We start from the raw sequence: 17,622 nt of genomic DNA, 5'->3' as shown, positions 1-17,622 counted from the left end.
TTATTGTTTTATAGACCTTGTGAGTTTTATGCTTTCAAGAGGATCATATCTACCTTCTGTTTCAAGGTTTAGAATTCCTTTTAGCATTTCTTGTATGACTGGTCTGGTAGTAACAAATTCTCTCGGAATTTCTTTGTCTGAAAAGACTATTTCTCCTTCATTTATGAAATTTAGTTTTGCTGGATACAAAATTCTGGGTTGACAATTATTCTGTTTCAGGAGGCTAAAGATAGGACCCCAATCCCTTCTGGCTTGTAAGGTTTCTTTTGAGCTGTTCCAATTATTGAACAGTTCCCCACTCTGCACACCCATATCTGATATCCACCTTTGACATATACTAAAGTTCCATCATGCCTTGGCTTGTTTCTGGACTCTATGGTATTTGTCAGTATGCTCATCTCTGTAAAAAGACCACACTGTCTAAAGTGATATAGCTTCATTGTAAGATCTGATATCTAGCAGGACAAATACTTTCTTCCTGTTTTTCTTCTTCAGATGTATCCTGCTAAGTGAGAAAGACACAAACATTTATTGTATTGTTCCACCACATATGTGCATCTATTTTCACACAACTTAACCTATAATTATTATTATTATTATCCCTATTAGGCTATAATCTCTTTGAGAGCACTGACTATATCTCATTCATCTGTGTTTTTCTTAGAGGGCACAAGATAGTGCCTTATCCATAATAGGGACTCTAGGAATGTTAGTTGAATGATTATTAGACAATGACAAATACCATTGGAGAATTGAGTTCTACTCTAAATATATGATCAATGACTAACAGAGTCACCTGGTGGACATGCAGGGAAATCTGACACTCAAGATTTTCTGAGCATCCATCATTCATTTCTAAATGGATTATTACCCTTCTCTTGAAAGGAAAAGTGTTCAGGAGTCTTTTGCAAAAATACTATTTGGAAGGTTAACAATATAGATAAAAAAGAAGTTTCTCTGCAGCCCTTAATCTCTATTCATATTGCTTCTATTGTTTCTAATGTTTCAATAGTAATTCCTCATGTTCTTAAAAACAACTCTTAAGTGCAGTGTTAAATTTAGTTTTCCTATGTTTATGTGCAATTGCAGCTAAGTAATTACTTATCCATTCAAAGAACAAATGTTTCACAAATAATATTCAAGGGATATAGAAAAATCCAAGGATAAGAATTGTAATTTTTTATAACTCCCTAATACCTTAAATAAAATCATAGACAAGGGAGTCACAATAGGCTACTAAAGGGTATTAGGATATTGAAATTCCACTCTTACCCTAAGATGCTGGCACAATATAAAGGATGTGAAGCCATTTGGTCACATTTCTCAGATGATCATAATCAGATCCAGAATCCTGACCTATGTGAACTGTGACATTAAGTATAGGGTTCTCAGTAAGGTTCTATTGCACAATTACATTCCTGAACAATATTAACACTCCTAAGGGAAACACTCTTGCCCATATTGTCCCTTTGAAAAGCTCTAAAAGAATGCCTAGGATGCTCAGACCTTTAAATGATGCTCTTCATCTTAGTGTGGTCCTGAACAATAATATATACATGTAAAAAAATTAAATAACATTTGCCACAGCATATTTATAATTTCAGAATGATTTTATTTTATGTAATTCAGACTCTTGAAGAATTCAATATAAATAAATAATAAAGGTTAAATCAGAAACTGCCGTTCTATGCACCAGTTTCCCTACCTGTTAGAATGCTAAGATTTTTTTCTGAAATTCCTGCTAGCTTTAAGATCCCATAATTCTAACTATATCTGAATGAGCAGGGTACTTAAAACAGTAGTAGGATTGTCATGTCAAAAATATATGCTTTTTTTCTAGAATAATTTAGCCTGGCAGTTAAATGCCCATCAAGATTTCTGTATACTGTATTCTACTGTCAAGTATAACGGCAGATTGTAATGACACTTAGAATGACACATAAACTTCTTGAATATCCACATGAATATTCATATAAAGATTCCTTTACCCATCAAGAAAATAGCTTAATTCAGGAGGATATATCTAAATGGCCAGTTGTATCAGGTAATCAAGAGAGTATGTATTTCAGTCTAACAACTCCCACATCCTAATGCTTATCTAGTATCTTTAGCTCATGCATATGCCTATACACATTCCAAATTGCCTGTTCATCTATGTCTAGCTTGATTTCTTCCAAAGCAGAGCTTGAGACAAGCTCTTGGGTGCATGTAGCTTACTAGGGAGGTGATCCCAGGTAGCAAGAATAAGGATGTGTGGAGAGAGAGATGGGGAAGGAGCAAAAGCTAACAAAGGATGTGCTACTGAGGGTTACTGTTATTGGCAACTGGAACTCAATCCCACTGGTGACCCTACAGGAACTCTATAAGACATGTGTAAAACATGCCTCAGAATCACCTGTCTCAGAATTACCCTAAGAATTTTAGGGTGGAGCATTTATTCATAGATTCCCATATCCATTGGTTGAGGGTCCCTTGGTACCACTAACTCCCCAAAACTTCAAAGCTGCTCTGTGCAACTTCTGCCTTTAATAAAAGCCCTGAGGCAGAAAGCCAGACAGATAACTACCAGTGCTTGAAGAAAGAAGCTGTCAGAGTATATGGGAATGTCTACCACTGATGTAGCTGAGATGAGACATGGGGTGCCAGAAGCATCTGCTACCTGGGAATCCAATTACATAAATGACTGATGCAAAATTATTACCAGTTTGTTTTTCAACAAACAATTCTTACAAAAGCTATTTGAGGGATCCCTGTACAAAATGAATGGAAATTAATTTTAAAGAGGTAAAAATCCTCTTTTAAAAACTTAGTTATCCAAGTAATAATGACTGTGCCGTTATTGCCAAGATACAAGTGATAAAGAAAAAAAGGGACTTTCAATTTTGGACTCTGTGTCTAGTGTGTTATCTAATGTCTTGAAGATTTTTTCCTGAATTCCTTTTTCCAAATTATGGTAAACATTATTTATAAATAATTTATGTTTATGAACTACTTACTGCTCTACTACTCTGAAATGAAAAAGAGATAAGCAAGAAAAAATATTTTATTATTTGACAATGTAGAAAATACACTTTCTAGCACACTGTTAATGTTGTTTTTCACTCTGCTGGTTCCACAGCACATAAAAACAACTCTGAACAGGTTGTTCTTGCTACAAATGATGGATGATGGATGATGTCAACAAGAATATGAAAAATACCGCACTGGTTTCCAGCTTAATTTTCAACAAACAACTATATAAATACACAGATATGGACCAACATTTCTTTCTAAATGGAAGACAAACACTTAAAGTGAGGGATTTGGTAATTTGCAACTAGCTTCTTCTATACCATATAGATACAATGGTTAATCATGTTAAGTTACTGATGAAGTTCTTTACTCTTAATTGTCTGGTTGTTATTATAAACATAACGTTTTAAATGCACTAGGGATTTGCAAGAACAAGAAGGGAAATATATTCCTTGCACCTAAAAGTAGAAGTGCAAGCAGACCAGTGTTTCCAGTATACTACCCACCACAACAAATAACTTTCTTTTAGATAGGCAGCACATCTTAGCACTCTCAACTCCACAGTTCCCAAATTCCAAATGGAAACAATTTGACAAGTATGATAACATAAAAAAATTCTTACCAGCTTCTGCCCAGACAGGACCTCCAGAAGGGCAAGCAGTTTAACACCATCTTTCATGTCTTCAAAAAGATCATCCACCACCATTGGAGGTTTCCGCTGTAAAAGCAAAGAGGAATAAGTGCAGAAAATATCTCTTCCCTCTCTGTTTCTCTCTTTCTCTCTCTCTGTCTCACCTTTGTTACTTATGGTGGTGCAATTTGTAGGAGAGGCTTCTATATACTTTAATTGTTTATTTTGGATTGAGTTGCCAATTGCCTTTTGATGACTGTGAGAATAAAACAATCCAGTGGAGATAAAACTCAATATTCAAAAATCTCAGAAGATTTAATGCTTGAGCCTTAATGTATGTACCAGCTTCTTTCTAGAAAGTGATTTTTGAAGGGCAGGATGTTGTGGGATAAGGCAAGGAAAAAAGGGTACTATCAACCTAAAAGATAGGAGAGAGATTATAGTGGGACATAAAAGCAGAGCAACAGCTGCATGGACCAACTTCAGCCTCACTCTGTGCAAGCCACACTACTGGGGCTTAACAAGGTGCAGCCCTTCTATAGGACATTCTCACCATAGCAACCTCATTAGCTCAGTGATCTGCTGGAGGAGCACTGTTGGCATAGCTAAGGTTGCAGGTTCAATCTTCCCGTGGGTTAGTTAGTTGTTACGTTGTGTTTTACAGCCTGATGAATCTAGCAAAACTTCTTTCAGTGTGTCATTGAACCCAAAATATCATAAGCACAAGAGTACAGACAGATCAGTACAAATCCATCACTGCTGCTGGAAAAATAAGCCAAAGCCCACATCTAATTCACGGAGCATCTTTTTTTTTTTATGAAGGTTATTAAAATACTTAATATACTGGAATTCATCAAACATTGAATTAGGGTCTATCTTGGCTCAGGAGAAAGTAAAGAAGCCATTGTGGCAATGTTGATGGTCTATAGAGGGGAGGTGTTCACAGATTTAGCACAGAATCAGAATTTGTTTTCCATTTAGCGTCTGATTTCAAACTTTATAGTTTTCTGATTCTTACTGAATCTTATTAAAGGCCTAATGCTCAATTCCTGACTTTCAATTGTCTTTCTTTCTTTAAAAAGGATGTGTTCTATCTAAGAGGTTTAACACCAAATGTTTGGTTGAAATGTGACTTTTTTTCTCTACCAACTGACGTAGAGCATTATATTTCTCTTACGACTGCATGAATTATAACGCCTGAGCAGTACAATTCTAATTTAAAATGTATTTTTCTCTCGTTATAAAATGAACAGTTGAACACATTTTGTTCTCATGCTGTGAAATGCTTGTTCAAAAATAAGTTTTCATTTTTGATCATTCTCTTTCAAATTCCATCATTCACGCTGCTTCTTACTTATATAGCAAAAATGTAATAGTGACTTTCTATTCTAAGCACATAAATAAAATTAATCAGAATAAAAGAAGCCATTACAAAGAAAACTTACTTGGTGCAATAAGAATAAAAATTATTGTCTTAGCCATATACAGTCATTAAAAATGCAGTCTATCATTCAAAGTATCCACTTGTACCCAAATTCTTTAAATCAGGCAAAACAATGAGGAACAAGTTCATAAATGTTTGATATATTCAGTGAGCAAATGCAAATAAAATTTTTCGTGCATTGTTATAAATATGCAAAAAGTAAGGAAAGCAGGGAATTCTCATGAAATAATAAAGATTTCAAGAAATTTTACACCCAAAAATGATAAAATGCATGCCTTCATCTGTTTTAATTTAAAAAATACACAGGTGTCTGCCACTTTGAGGAACATGTCCTCTCACCTCACTTCTGCCTCTCTTCTTTCCCTCCTCTATTGCTACTCATGCTGCACATGCTTTCCTTTTTCCTCCAGCTGTTCCCTCCACAGGGCTCCAGAATTGGCCTTCCGATCAGCAGCAACAGCTGAACAGCTCAGCAGCCTACTGGCCCCTCTGCATGGGACATTGCCGATACCATTCTCTCCCTGATCTGTTCCTACCCAAAACTCTGTGACCAGACTGCCTAGTTCACAGGCCTTTCTCTTTCTTTCTCCTCTCTTTTTCCTAACTGTGGTCATTGACCACTCAATCCTGAGTCCTTTGTTCTTTACAATTTTTTTTCTGCTTATATATGACTCTTAAATCCAGGTAAGCGACCTCTCCTAAACTTTGTCAAACATGTGGCAGGCACTTCATATCTATTGCTGGCTTGCTGGCTGATTGAATGAATGAATGAATGAATGTAAATATTGTGTGAAACCAATAAACAGCTTTATTACACCAGAATAAAAAAAATTAGTAATTATTGGACAAGTTTTGCCATCCCAGTTTGTACAAGGTATTGTTTATATACACCAAACAATCAATTAAGGGGAACTTTACTATGATGACTACCTCACATTTAATTTTTGGAACAATATTTTAATAGAAAATCTTTCCGCTAAAATATTTCTCCTGTCACATGTACAAATATCTATACCACCAATATGGTGACTTTGGTAAGACTTGGGTCACAGTGTTGAAGGTCAAAAAGGAGACTTAGAGATGCAGATAATTTATTGGATCTTGACTTAATGGAAAATACAGATAGACATCTATCAAGCACTTTTCAAGACCACAATGATCTTTATTTATTAATGGGAAATTGTGGTAAGCTCTCTTTTTTTGTACAATATTTGAGGAAATTATATTCTCTGTTGGCCTTCCCAATCCTATTTAGCACGTTCTTCCATGGAAGCAAGACATGTTCATGCTGAATCCAAGGTGGTTCAAACAATGGGCCTTCTGACTTGGTGATGGGAGAGGGAGATGGGAGTGAACAAGAAGAGAAAGTAATACTTTCTTCTGTGCCACCCCTTCTAGAAGCTTTCCTCAAACTAGATTTAAACTCGAAGTTCTGGCTCTAGAAGGGTTGCCTGGTCTCAAAATGTCTATCAACTCAGGGAAAACGCACACGCCTCTGTTGCTGGAGATTTGGCCTTCCCTGGCTACAGCCTTGGTTAACTCACGAGTGGAGCAGACCTCACAGCGTGCTTTCCTCTGTTTCTCCTCCTCCCCCTTTATCTTTGCCACAGGAGCCCCCTTGATAATATGTAATGCGATTCATTCCCTTTCTCTTAGGACTTAATGGAGAGCAAATATTTCTTCCTGAACCTTATGAAATGTAGGGAGGCACAGTCATCTTTGATGTAACTTTTACTGACCATTTCCTATATTTTGGGAAAATAATTCATTCTCTAACATTGTGTATGTGTGTGTCTCTTTACCAGTCTATAGGTATCAGGAAGTATTTAACATCAGGATGTATAAACACTTATCCGCCATCTGTTTCATATTTTTATTCATGAGAGGATAGCTATGTTTGCTGTGCTGCATGTCAATTTTATGTCCTGAGAAACAATTACATTCTGAAGGTGAAAAAGATTAAGAGAATAATTTGATGAAAAAATTGTACTCAAAATAACTATTTGGTATGTGATACAGTTTAGCTTTGTGTCCCCATCACCCAAATCTCATCTCGAATTATAATTCCCATGATCCCCACATGCCAAGGGAGGAACGTGGTGGGAGGTGAATTGGATTATGAGGGTGGCTTCCCCTATGCGTTCTCGTGATAGTGAGTGAATTCTCACAAGATCTGATGGTTTTTAAAGGGGCATGTTTTTCCTGTGCTCTCACTTCACTTCCCTCCTGCCGCCTTGTGAAGAAGATGTCTGTTTCCTCTTTGCTTTCTGCCACAATTGTAAGTTTCCTGAGGCCTCTCCAGCCATGTGGAACTGTGAGTCAATTAAACCTCTTTCCTTATATATTACTCAGTCTTGGGTATATCTTTATAGCAGTGTGAAAATGGACTAATACAGTATGAAACAAAAATTTCAGAAGTTCTCACGTTTAAATATTATATATGAAATAAAAATGTTGGTGCATAAAGGAATTATGACAAAACAGTCCTAGTATAGACTACATATAACATATGAATTCCAATATTCAGTAGATATTTCTATGGCTTAGATATTATTCAAATTTAGTAGGTGTTTAAGTAAGGATAAAAGGGGGAAGATAATAAAATAGGAAGAGAAGAAAAAAATGAATAAAATATTGTTAAACATCTAAATGTGCTGAGCACTATTATGTGGACTCCTACCTGCTATCTTATTTAATATTCACAGCCACTACCTACGGGAACACCACCCTCTCTTGAAAAGCAAAGAATCTGAATCTCAGAGACATTAAGTGACTGGGATTAGAGCCCAGGATTTTATACTTTGAGTCACCTTGTTAGACAGGAAGCTTAGTATAAAAATGATGGTATTAACATTAATTTTTCCTGAATAATACACAAACTTATAAATGTAATCTGTATTTATTATCAATAGAAAAAGTATTGGCTGATCAGCTGAAGTGCCTGCTACTCTACTAGAAACACTAACTTTATTAACTTCTAAATGTGGATTTAAGAAAGACTAAAAAAGTAATAAGAGAAGCATCATATGTACCAACATATGTAACATATACTGGCATGGACACAAGCCAGCTCAAGTCACATCTGCGTCTCGATGTCCCCCAGTGGTCACAATTGTGTGACACTCTATCTTGTTATGTGAGTGACCTGAGCTGGGCCCATGATACTCTTGGATCCAGAAGATGTCTGGGGTCACATTGTCCCATGGCAGTGACCTAGGGACTAGTGTCATCAGGTCATGCTGCTGAGGTCCCAAGAGCCATTCTGACTCTGTCTTTCTCACAACTGGGTTAGTCAGTGTGTTGGGGGTTCCCAAGAACACTTTCAGGCTTGATGATTCACTACAAGGACTCAGAACTCAGAAGTGCTACTGAACTCATGGTTACAGATTATGACAGCAAAAAGATACAGATTATAATCAGCAAAGCAGAAAGATGCATGCAGTGAAGTCCAGAAGAAACGATGCACAGGCTTTCAGAGGTGAGTGATCTTTCCCTTCCCAGGGGAGTCATATGAGGATGTACTTATTTTTCCCAGCAATGACATGTGACAACCCATGTGAAGTGTTCCCAACCAGGGAAGTTCCCCCAAGTCTTAGTGTCCAGGGTTTTTATTGGGGGCGGGGGGTCTATGACATAGGCAAGCAATATCCATGTGACTGACCTCAGCTGCTCAGCTACAGCTCTCTCCCACACCCTCAACCCCAGAAAAAAAAGGTATTAACCCAAATCACACTGTTAACATAAAAAGATCTGATCAAGGTGGTACAGCACAGCCAAGGCCCCAGGACACACAAAAACTGATGTTCACTCTAAATATAGTGTGGCTCAAGGTCTCAGGCATAGAAAACCATGCTATTGGGGCAGAATATTCCGAGGGCTCAGAGATTGTCTCCCAGAAGCCAGCCAAGGTCCATTCTTAAAGACAGGCCCTTCTGAGGAGCACAGAGTCTGAGCACCGCAGGCCTGCTGAGTTAAGTCTGTCTTACCCAGTTGGCTTTTCCTTCTTTTACTTTGAGACACCTAGTAGCCTTTCAATAGCTCTTTTTTCTTGGTTAAATCATCTAAAATTAATTTTATTTACTTGCAACAAAATGAGGCACAACTGACATGTGTCTAATTTCTTAGTGTGTAAACACTATTCTGAGTGTAACAACTTAAATGTTAGTGTCTCCCCACTTCCACTCACATAAGTGACCAAAAGTAAATTTGTTCTGTAAACCAGAAGTGCGTATTTTCAGAAGAACCTAACCTAATTGTATTTTTTTTTTTAACTAAAATAGTCCTCCTTTATGTGCAGTTTCAATTACCTAGGGTCAACTGTAGTCTAAAAATATTAAACAAAATTCCAGAAAGAAACAATTCATAAGTTTTAAATTGCACACTGTTCTGCATAGTGTGATGAAATCTTTTGTTGTTGTTGTTGTTGTTGTTTGAGATGGAGTCTCGCTCTGTTGCCCAGGCTGGAGTGCAGTGGTGCGATCTTGGCTCACTGCAACCTCCGCCTCCCAGGTTCACGCCATTCTCCTGCCTCAGCCTCCCAAGTAGCTGGGACTACAGGTGCCCACCACCACGCCTGGCTAATTTTTTTATATTTTTAGTAGAGACGGGGTTTCACTGTGTTAGCCAGGATGGTCTCCATCTCCTGACCTCATGATCCACCCGCCTTGGCCTCCCGAAGTGCTGGCATTATGGGTGTGAGCCACTGTGCCCGGCCATGTGATGAAATCTTACACTGTCCCTGTCTGGGACACGAATCATCCCTTTGCCCGGAGTTTTCATGCTGTCTACTCAACCTGACCCACCTGCTTGTCACTTCATAGTTGTCTAGGTTATCACATCTACTGCTGCTGTATCACAGTGCCTGTGTTCAAGTCATCTTTATTTTACTTAACAATGACCACAAAGTGCAAGTGTAGTGATGCTGGCAATTTGGATATGCCGACAAGATGCTTTAAAGTGCTTCCTTTAAGTGAAAAGATGAAAGTTCTCAATAAGAAAATGAAAAAAAAAATCTGAGATTGCTAAAAACCATGGTAAGAATAAATCTTTTATTTGTGAAACTGTAAAAAAGGAAAATTGGCTGTCACACCTTAACAAAAGTTATGGCCAGAGTAAATGATAAGTGCTTAGTTAAGATGGAAAAGGCATTACATTTGTGGGTAGAGGACATGAACAGAAATGTGTTCTAGTGGACAGTGATCAAGTTCAGTACCATCTGTGGCTTCAGGCATCTATTGGGGATTGAGACATCCCTCTTTTGAATGTAGTTTAACTTTTTAATTTTTAAATGTGCTAAAATACACATAATATAAAATTTACCGTGTTAGTCATTTTAAGCATACAGTTCAGTAGTGTTAAATATTTCCACATCGTTGTAAAACTGATCTCCACCATTTTAACTTTGCAAAATTGAAAATCTATACCCGTTAAACAACAACTAGCCATTCCCTCTGCCCTTCAGCCCCTGGCAACTACCATTCTATTTTCTTTTCAATGATTTTGACTACTCCAGATACCTCTCATAAGTAGAATTACACAGTATCTGTCATTTCATGACTGGCTTATTTCACTTAGTATTATGTCTTCAAGGTTCATCTGTGTTGTAGCAGGTGTCAGAATTCCATCCTTTTAAACGGCTGAATTATATTCCATCATATGGATATACCACATATTTTATATCCATTCATCCATCAATGGACACCTGGGTTGTTTCCATTTTCTGGCTATTGTGATTAATGCTACTATGAGCATGAGTATTAATGTCTCCTCAAGACCCTGCTTTCAATTCTTTTGGATATACACCCCGAAGTGGAATTGCTGAACTACATGTTAATTCTATTTTTATTTTATTTTTTTAAGAATTGACATACCATTTTCCATAGTGACTGCTTTGCGGAAGAATAAAAACCTACTTGGAAATATTACTAGCCTGTCATCACTTTATGAGGTACAAATTTCTACAAACCTTCTGCAATCTTAGAATCCCTATTGACCAATATCATGCAGCTATAAAGTAGATTTTCAGTATTAATAATTTAGTATTTAACAAAGAAAATGATAAAATCACCTGTCTCATGCCAGGACCATCTAGGTCCTCATTTGCCATCATCCATAATCACTTTTAGTCTTCTAGTAAATGCTTTTTCCTCTTGGGAAAAGAGCTCTCAAAACATGTTATCATCAAAAAAAGCTACAACATTATACTTTAAAATACTAAACACATATCCTATGGCTTAATATTTAGGATTGCTGGGTACCTTGTGATACCAATAAAACTGAACCAGAAAATGCTTAGAACAGCGCATGCCACAGTTAAGTATTCACTTCAGTCGAGGCACACACAGTATTGAGCACAGTCAGCGTTGCTCAACAGGATGAAGAGTCATGACCTGAGATAGTGACAAAATTTTCTTCTGCAGAGCATGTAGGGAGGTCCCAACGCAAGGGTTGACTCTCCATGTGCATTCTGTGCACCCTTGAAACCTCTGTGCACAGAACGACCCATAGCTTCTAGAAACAGATAAACCACTACTTCTGGTTTATATAAGTTTCAGGTAGGAATTATTTCACAGGCTAAGAGATTGTATATGGAGAAAGATTCTCATCCCAGGACCAGTCTGGAGTTTTTGCATGCTCTGATGATCATCTTCTGGGTAGAAACAGCAAGTTAAACAACAGCAATATAGAGGAGTGGGAAGGAAGAGAGGCTAACTAGCAGATATGGAGCAAGTGACCTTCCCAAAGGTTGGCAAATAACCTTTCACAGTAAAATGTAACAGAATGCCAACATGTCCTTGGGCCAGATCAAGTAAATCATGATTAAAACCACTGACAGTAGTCAAACAAAATTAATGTCCAACAGTTTTTGTCATTTTATTCAGAAAATCTAATTGAATGTTTCCAATATCTTCAAAACAAGATGTAGTAATTTAAAAATTGTATGTGTAGTCTGCTTCTCTTTCTCTCCCTTTATAACAGCACTATTGCGATCATTTTCCACTTCTGCTTAGCAAAGGTGGGAAGGTCGTTCCCATTCTTTTTTGTTTCCTGTGATAGATAGCATAATCCTTTCCACTTCCTCGATTATTTAATTCAATTCTGAAAAAATATACCAAAGGCAATAACTGCCCTCCAGCTCAGCTCTAAATCTGCTTGGAAAACTCAGCTCTTAACAATTTTCAGATGAAATAAATTTTGTTTTACTATATAGTATAAAAGAAGCATATTCTCCAAGTTATTTATTTGGTACAAGTTGGGGTTACCCTTGACTCCTCTCTTTTGCTCACACTCAATATCTGATCCATCAACAAATCTTGTTGGCTTCATTTTCAAAATTCTTCCAGTATCCAACCACCTCTCATCACCTCCACTGCTACTATCTTACTCAAAGTCACCAGTACCTTGGCTGGATGGCTTCGATAACCTCTAACTTATCTGCCTCCTTCTGCTCTTGCTTCTTTTCAGTCTATGTTCAGCAGAAGAGCTTCTTGATCTTTACTGTCTCTCTTCCCCATTATAATAGATATAAACTTCATAATGAAATGGTTATTATTTTTTTTTCTGTTTTGGTCACTGCTACATTTTCAGCACCTATAATATTCCCTAGCTTATTAAACAGCATTTTAAAATATTTATTGAATAAATGTATGATAAACAAAATATATTTCTGATTGGGCATGGTGGCTTACACCTGTAATCCCAGCATTTTGGGAGGCTGAGATGGGTCAATTATTTGAGGTCAGGAGTTCAGGACCAGCCTGGCCAACATGGTAAAACCTCGTCTTTACTAAAAATACAAAAACTAGCTGGGCATGGTTGTGGGCACCTGTAATCCCAGCTACTCAGGAGGCTGAGGCAGGAGAATCACTTGAACTCGGGAGGAGGAGGTTGCAGTGATCCCAGGCCATGCCACTGCACTCCAGCCTGGGCAACAGAGCAAGACTCCATGTCAAAAAAATAAATAAATGAATAAAATAATATATTTCTAAAGAAGGAACTTGGACAAATATTAATATTAGCAAAATGCTTATTAATCTTCATAAACTTTGTGAGATCTAGATCTTTGTTATCCATAAACTAATATATTCTATAAATGAATTAACAAATGCTATTCATTTTGAAATGGGGATTTTCCTTTGCAATGTTTCAATTACATATTTGGAAATAACTAATTCATTAGAATGTTTAGGATTAACAAATTAAAGTGGGTTTATTTTTTTCCCTAGCTTTATTAAGATATAGTTGACAAATAAAAATTGCATTTATTTGTTATACAAGATGATCTTTTGGTATGTGCATACAATGTGAAATGATTAAATCAAGCTAATTTACATATCCATCATCTCACCTACTTATCGTAGCTTGAGAAAAACAACTAAAAAATTATTTGAGGGGTGAATTACTGCATTTACCTTTTCCTCTTTGCCTCTTTATCTTCCTGTCTGAGCTGATTAATAGTCTCACCAAAGTGTGTACAAGGAAACAGATGGGAGTAAAATTCTATTCAGAACATGTTTCCATGTTATCTTTCAGCACTGCTGGTGGAAAGACAACTAAAGAAGATGAAAGCCACCACTAAAGTGATATTTTATGACTATAAAGATGTCATTTAAATTCACGATTAGCATGGATTTTTGTTTTTTAGAAAAAACACGGAAAATCCAAAATGTTCCTTTTAAAAGACAGCATGCATCTAACTTGGTATTAAAACAAAATGTGCTCTTAATGGAATCTGTTATAGGTTGAATTGTGCCTACTCACCAGAGATATGTTGAAATCTTAACCCCCCAAAATGCTGCAGAATGTGGCCTTATTTGGAAATAGAGTCTTTAGAGAGGTAATCAAGTTAAAAATGAGGTCATTAGCATGGGTCCTAATCCAGTATGACTAGTGTCCTCATACAGTGGGGAAATTTGGACACAGACATGCACAGAGGCAGAGATTGAAACGATGCAGCTACCCAGAGACTTAGAAGGAGCCTGACCTTCGAGCCTCCAGAACTCTGAGATAACAAATTTCTCCTTTTAAGCCACCCAGTATGTGGTACTTTGTTATGGCAATCCCAGCAATTAATGGGGAACCTAAATAATGTTTTATAAATGTTTTTTTTTTCCTGCAGTTTTTTCTAAAAAGTGAGAAGATGCTCGTATCATGCCTGAGTTCATCCCAAAGATAGTATTTAAAATGTTCAGTGCCTTTTGTTGATGGCTCCATAAACTTAAGGCTGGCAGAAGGATAAAGGACTGCGCATTGCATATTGGAAAGAAGCTCCATTTGTAGAAACACTAAAACATGGCTATTTGAGATCTATTTTTCCTCAAAGGGCTTAGTGACAAGCAATCTATTTATCTCACAGTCAAATACCATAAAGATTGAATCAAGGGTGTTTAAATAAAAATATAACATTCCATTCTATTTGATAAAATGAGAGAATATATGAAACTGCAAGCATTTGATAATAGAAAAAATCAATATAAATATCAAGATTGCTTATATATGTCTAATTTAAAAATCTAACTTTTTACAAAGGGTTTTTTAAGATTGTACCATTTGGGTGGCTGAAGTACTAAATAACTACAACAGTCTATGAATCTTATATAAAACGTAGGAATTTTTTAAAGATAAATTTTAAAATGTGAAAGAAGCATTTTTAACTGTCAAATTTTAAATATATTCATCATAACATAACTTCTTTGCCTATGCAAGGACTATGCTGTTAGGCCTAAGACATCTGTGGTCATTAGGTGAGAATTCCTTCAAATTCAAGTCCATGCCAACTCTGTCTTCGTCTCTCTGCCTATCCCAAAGTTAGGCACAGCCACACCCACTTTCCTATTCTCAATGCTAGTCTCAGAGAAGGGGAGATATCTCTGCTCTGGAACAAACCTACACCCTCCACCTCTGTTCTTGATTTCTTCTCTCATTCTACCTCCTCGGGAGCCTTGTTCCTTCAGAATTCCATGCCTTGCCTTCTTTTTCAGCCTCTCCTTCTCTACAAGCTTTTGATCATTCCCTTCTGTACAGATGTAGGCTCAAGATCACCCTTTTTTAAAACTTTTACCAAATCCAATGTTCTGCACCAGCTAATACTCTATCTCATGAACATGTAATGTATATTAAGTGTACTAACATCCTTACCTCTCATTTACTCACCTGCTCACTAGAATCTAGTTTCTACTATAACATGGTCACTCCCAGTGGTAGCCAATGACTTCCAAACTGCCAAATCGAATAGTTCACCTTTACCGACTAATTTCTCCTTCTAAACTGAATTTCCTAGCTTTTCCCCCAAGCCTCTTGTATTCCCTATATCTGTGAATAATCTTAATCATTTGCTCAAGTCAGAAATCTACAAGTCATTCTTGATTCCTTCCCCTCCAAGATTCCAATTAATTACTCAGTTCTATCAAGTCCACTCCTAAACACCTTTTCATTCTATACACTTTTCTCCCATTTCTCCACCACTACTTTAGTCCAAGCTGCCCTCACCTCTCATCTGACTTACTGCAAGTTCACTCCGTCTTCAGTCTTTCTTGTTCCTGCTCTAATTCAGGAGAGAGAGATATATATATTCAGGGTCAGAATGATCACTTTATTCTCCTGCCTAACATTCTTTCATGTCTTCCACTGCCCATAACACAATGTCCAAACTATTGTAATGACTAGCCTTTGACCAGTTCTCAGTTTTCTCTGTTGCCACCCTGTTCTTGGTGATATGTTTTGGCTGTGTCCCCACCCAAATCTCATCTTGAATTGTAGTTCCCATAATCCTCACGTGTCACGGGAGGGTCCCGATGAGAGGTAACTGAATCATGAGGGAGATTACCCTCATGCTGTTCTTGCGATAGTGAGTGAGTGAGTTCTCATGAGATCTGATGGTTTTATAAGGGGCTTTTCCCCTTTTGCTTGGCACGTCTCCTTCCTGCTACCACGTGAAGAAGGACACATTTGCTTCCGCTTCTGCCATGATTGTAGGTTTCCTGAGGCCTCCCCGGACATGTGGAATTGTCAGTCAATTCAACCTTTTTCCTTTATAAATCACCCAGTCTCAGGTATGTCCTTATAGCAGCATGAGGACAGACTGTTACACCTGGAATCTACACTTTCAGATATTCTGAACTGCTTTCCTTCCTTTTCCTGTACCATGCTTTCTACCTCTCCACTTTTGAAAGCATTTGTTCCTTTACCTACCCAACCCCAGGACCTTTCTCAGGCCCAGCTTAAATGTTTTCTCCTCTGAAAGTCTCTTGATGCCCTTCTTCGGATTACCTGTGTGGCTGGCTGTGCTTGTCACGTGTTCACTTGTCACCCTGCATGTCCCCTGTCATAAACTCACCACACACACTTCTTTGTGATTGTTTTTCTCCTCTGCTAGATAATCAGTACCATGATGGCACAGTCTGTATCTGCCTTTGTTCATCACTGTATCCACAGTCCCTAGCACATAACAGGTGTTTAGTAAGTATTTACTGAATAACTAAATAAACAAATGAAGCATGGGAGGATGACACAATGATCGGTCCCTGTTAAGGACTGAATGTTTGTGTCCCCCCAAAATTTACATGTTGAAACTTTAACTCTCAGTGCAATGATCTTTATAGGTGGGGTCTTTGGGAGGTAATTAGGTTTAGATGAGGTCATGAGGTTGGGCTCCCCACAATAGGATTTATCAGTGTCCTTATAGGAAGAAGAAGAAGACACAGAAAGAAGGCAGCCATCCATCTGCAACCCAGGAAGACAGCCCTCACCAAGAACTGAATCTGCTGGCACCTTGATCCTGGACTTTCAGCCTCCAGAAGTGTGAGAAACAAATGTTTGCTGTTTAAGCCATCCAGTCTATGGTATTACATTAAAGCAGCCCGGGCTGACCGACAGTGTCCATGCTTAGGAGTCATAGGATTGAAATCTGTCTTTGTCCTTTACTTGCTATGTGACTATGAGCTTATTAATTAATTCTAAGCTTCTGGTTCATAATCTATAAAATAATTAAAATAATGCATTTTCTTGTGTGAGGATTAAATACATAAGAGATAAAGTTGCTAAGGCACTGTAATTGGCACATGGTAAGAATTTAGGAACATGTTTTATCAATAAGTGCTGATAAGCTAAATGTGAGTCAGAAACTTAACTTTGAAAAACCATCACTAAAAATCAATATTGGGCTAATTTAATAAAATACCCCACCTTCTTTCATTAGCAGAGCTAACAGAATAGAAAGATACTGGTTTCTTCTTGAAAAGTGAGAAAATTACAGGTTTCATATCTAACAATGGAGCCCCATTCCTGAAAGAAATTATCAGGTGTATGAAATAACGACAACCCACCAATTCTTAATGTTATATCAACAATTTGTGATTTGCAATGTTTTACATAATTGCAGAAGCATTAAGACTTCAATTTGATAATAAACATCAAAAAAGAACGATAATTATACCCACAAGCTTTAATGATCTAACATTTGTGTAGTAAAAATAGAATAAAAACACAAACACAGAAAATCCTTAGGATTTTTCTTACTTATAACAAGATTTTTGTT

The 17,622-nt window shown here is 37.2% G+C and overlaps 1 protein-coding gene across 2 annotated transcripts in view; it reads right to left on the bottom strand.

Annotated features, from left to right (window-relative positions):
* The window catches only part of SYNE1 (spectrin repeat containing nuclear envelope protein 1), a 528,817-nt gene that overhangs the window by 412,285 nt on the left and 98,910 nt on the right, over positions 1 to 17,622 (bottom strand). For both annotated transcript variants that reach the window (XM_025384518.1, XM_025384520.1), the window contains one exon: positions 3,635 to 3,730. In XM_025384518.1, the coding sequence (XP_025240303.1) occupies positions 3,635 to 3,730 (96 nt within the window). The remainder of the gene's footprint in view (positions 1 to 3,634; positions 3,731 to 17,622) is intronic.

The sequence above is a fragment of the Theropithecus gelada genome, chromosome 4 (genome assembly GCF_003255815.1).
Source record: "Theropithecus gelada isolate Dixy chromosome 4, Tgel_1.0, whole genome shotgun sequence".
NCBI lineage: Eukaryota > Metazoa > Chordata > Mammalia > Primates > Cercopithecidae > Theropithecus > Theropithecus gelada.
Note: the sequence above shows the minus strand (reverse complement) of the source record. Positions and strands in the feature narration are given on the sequence as shown.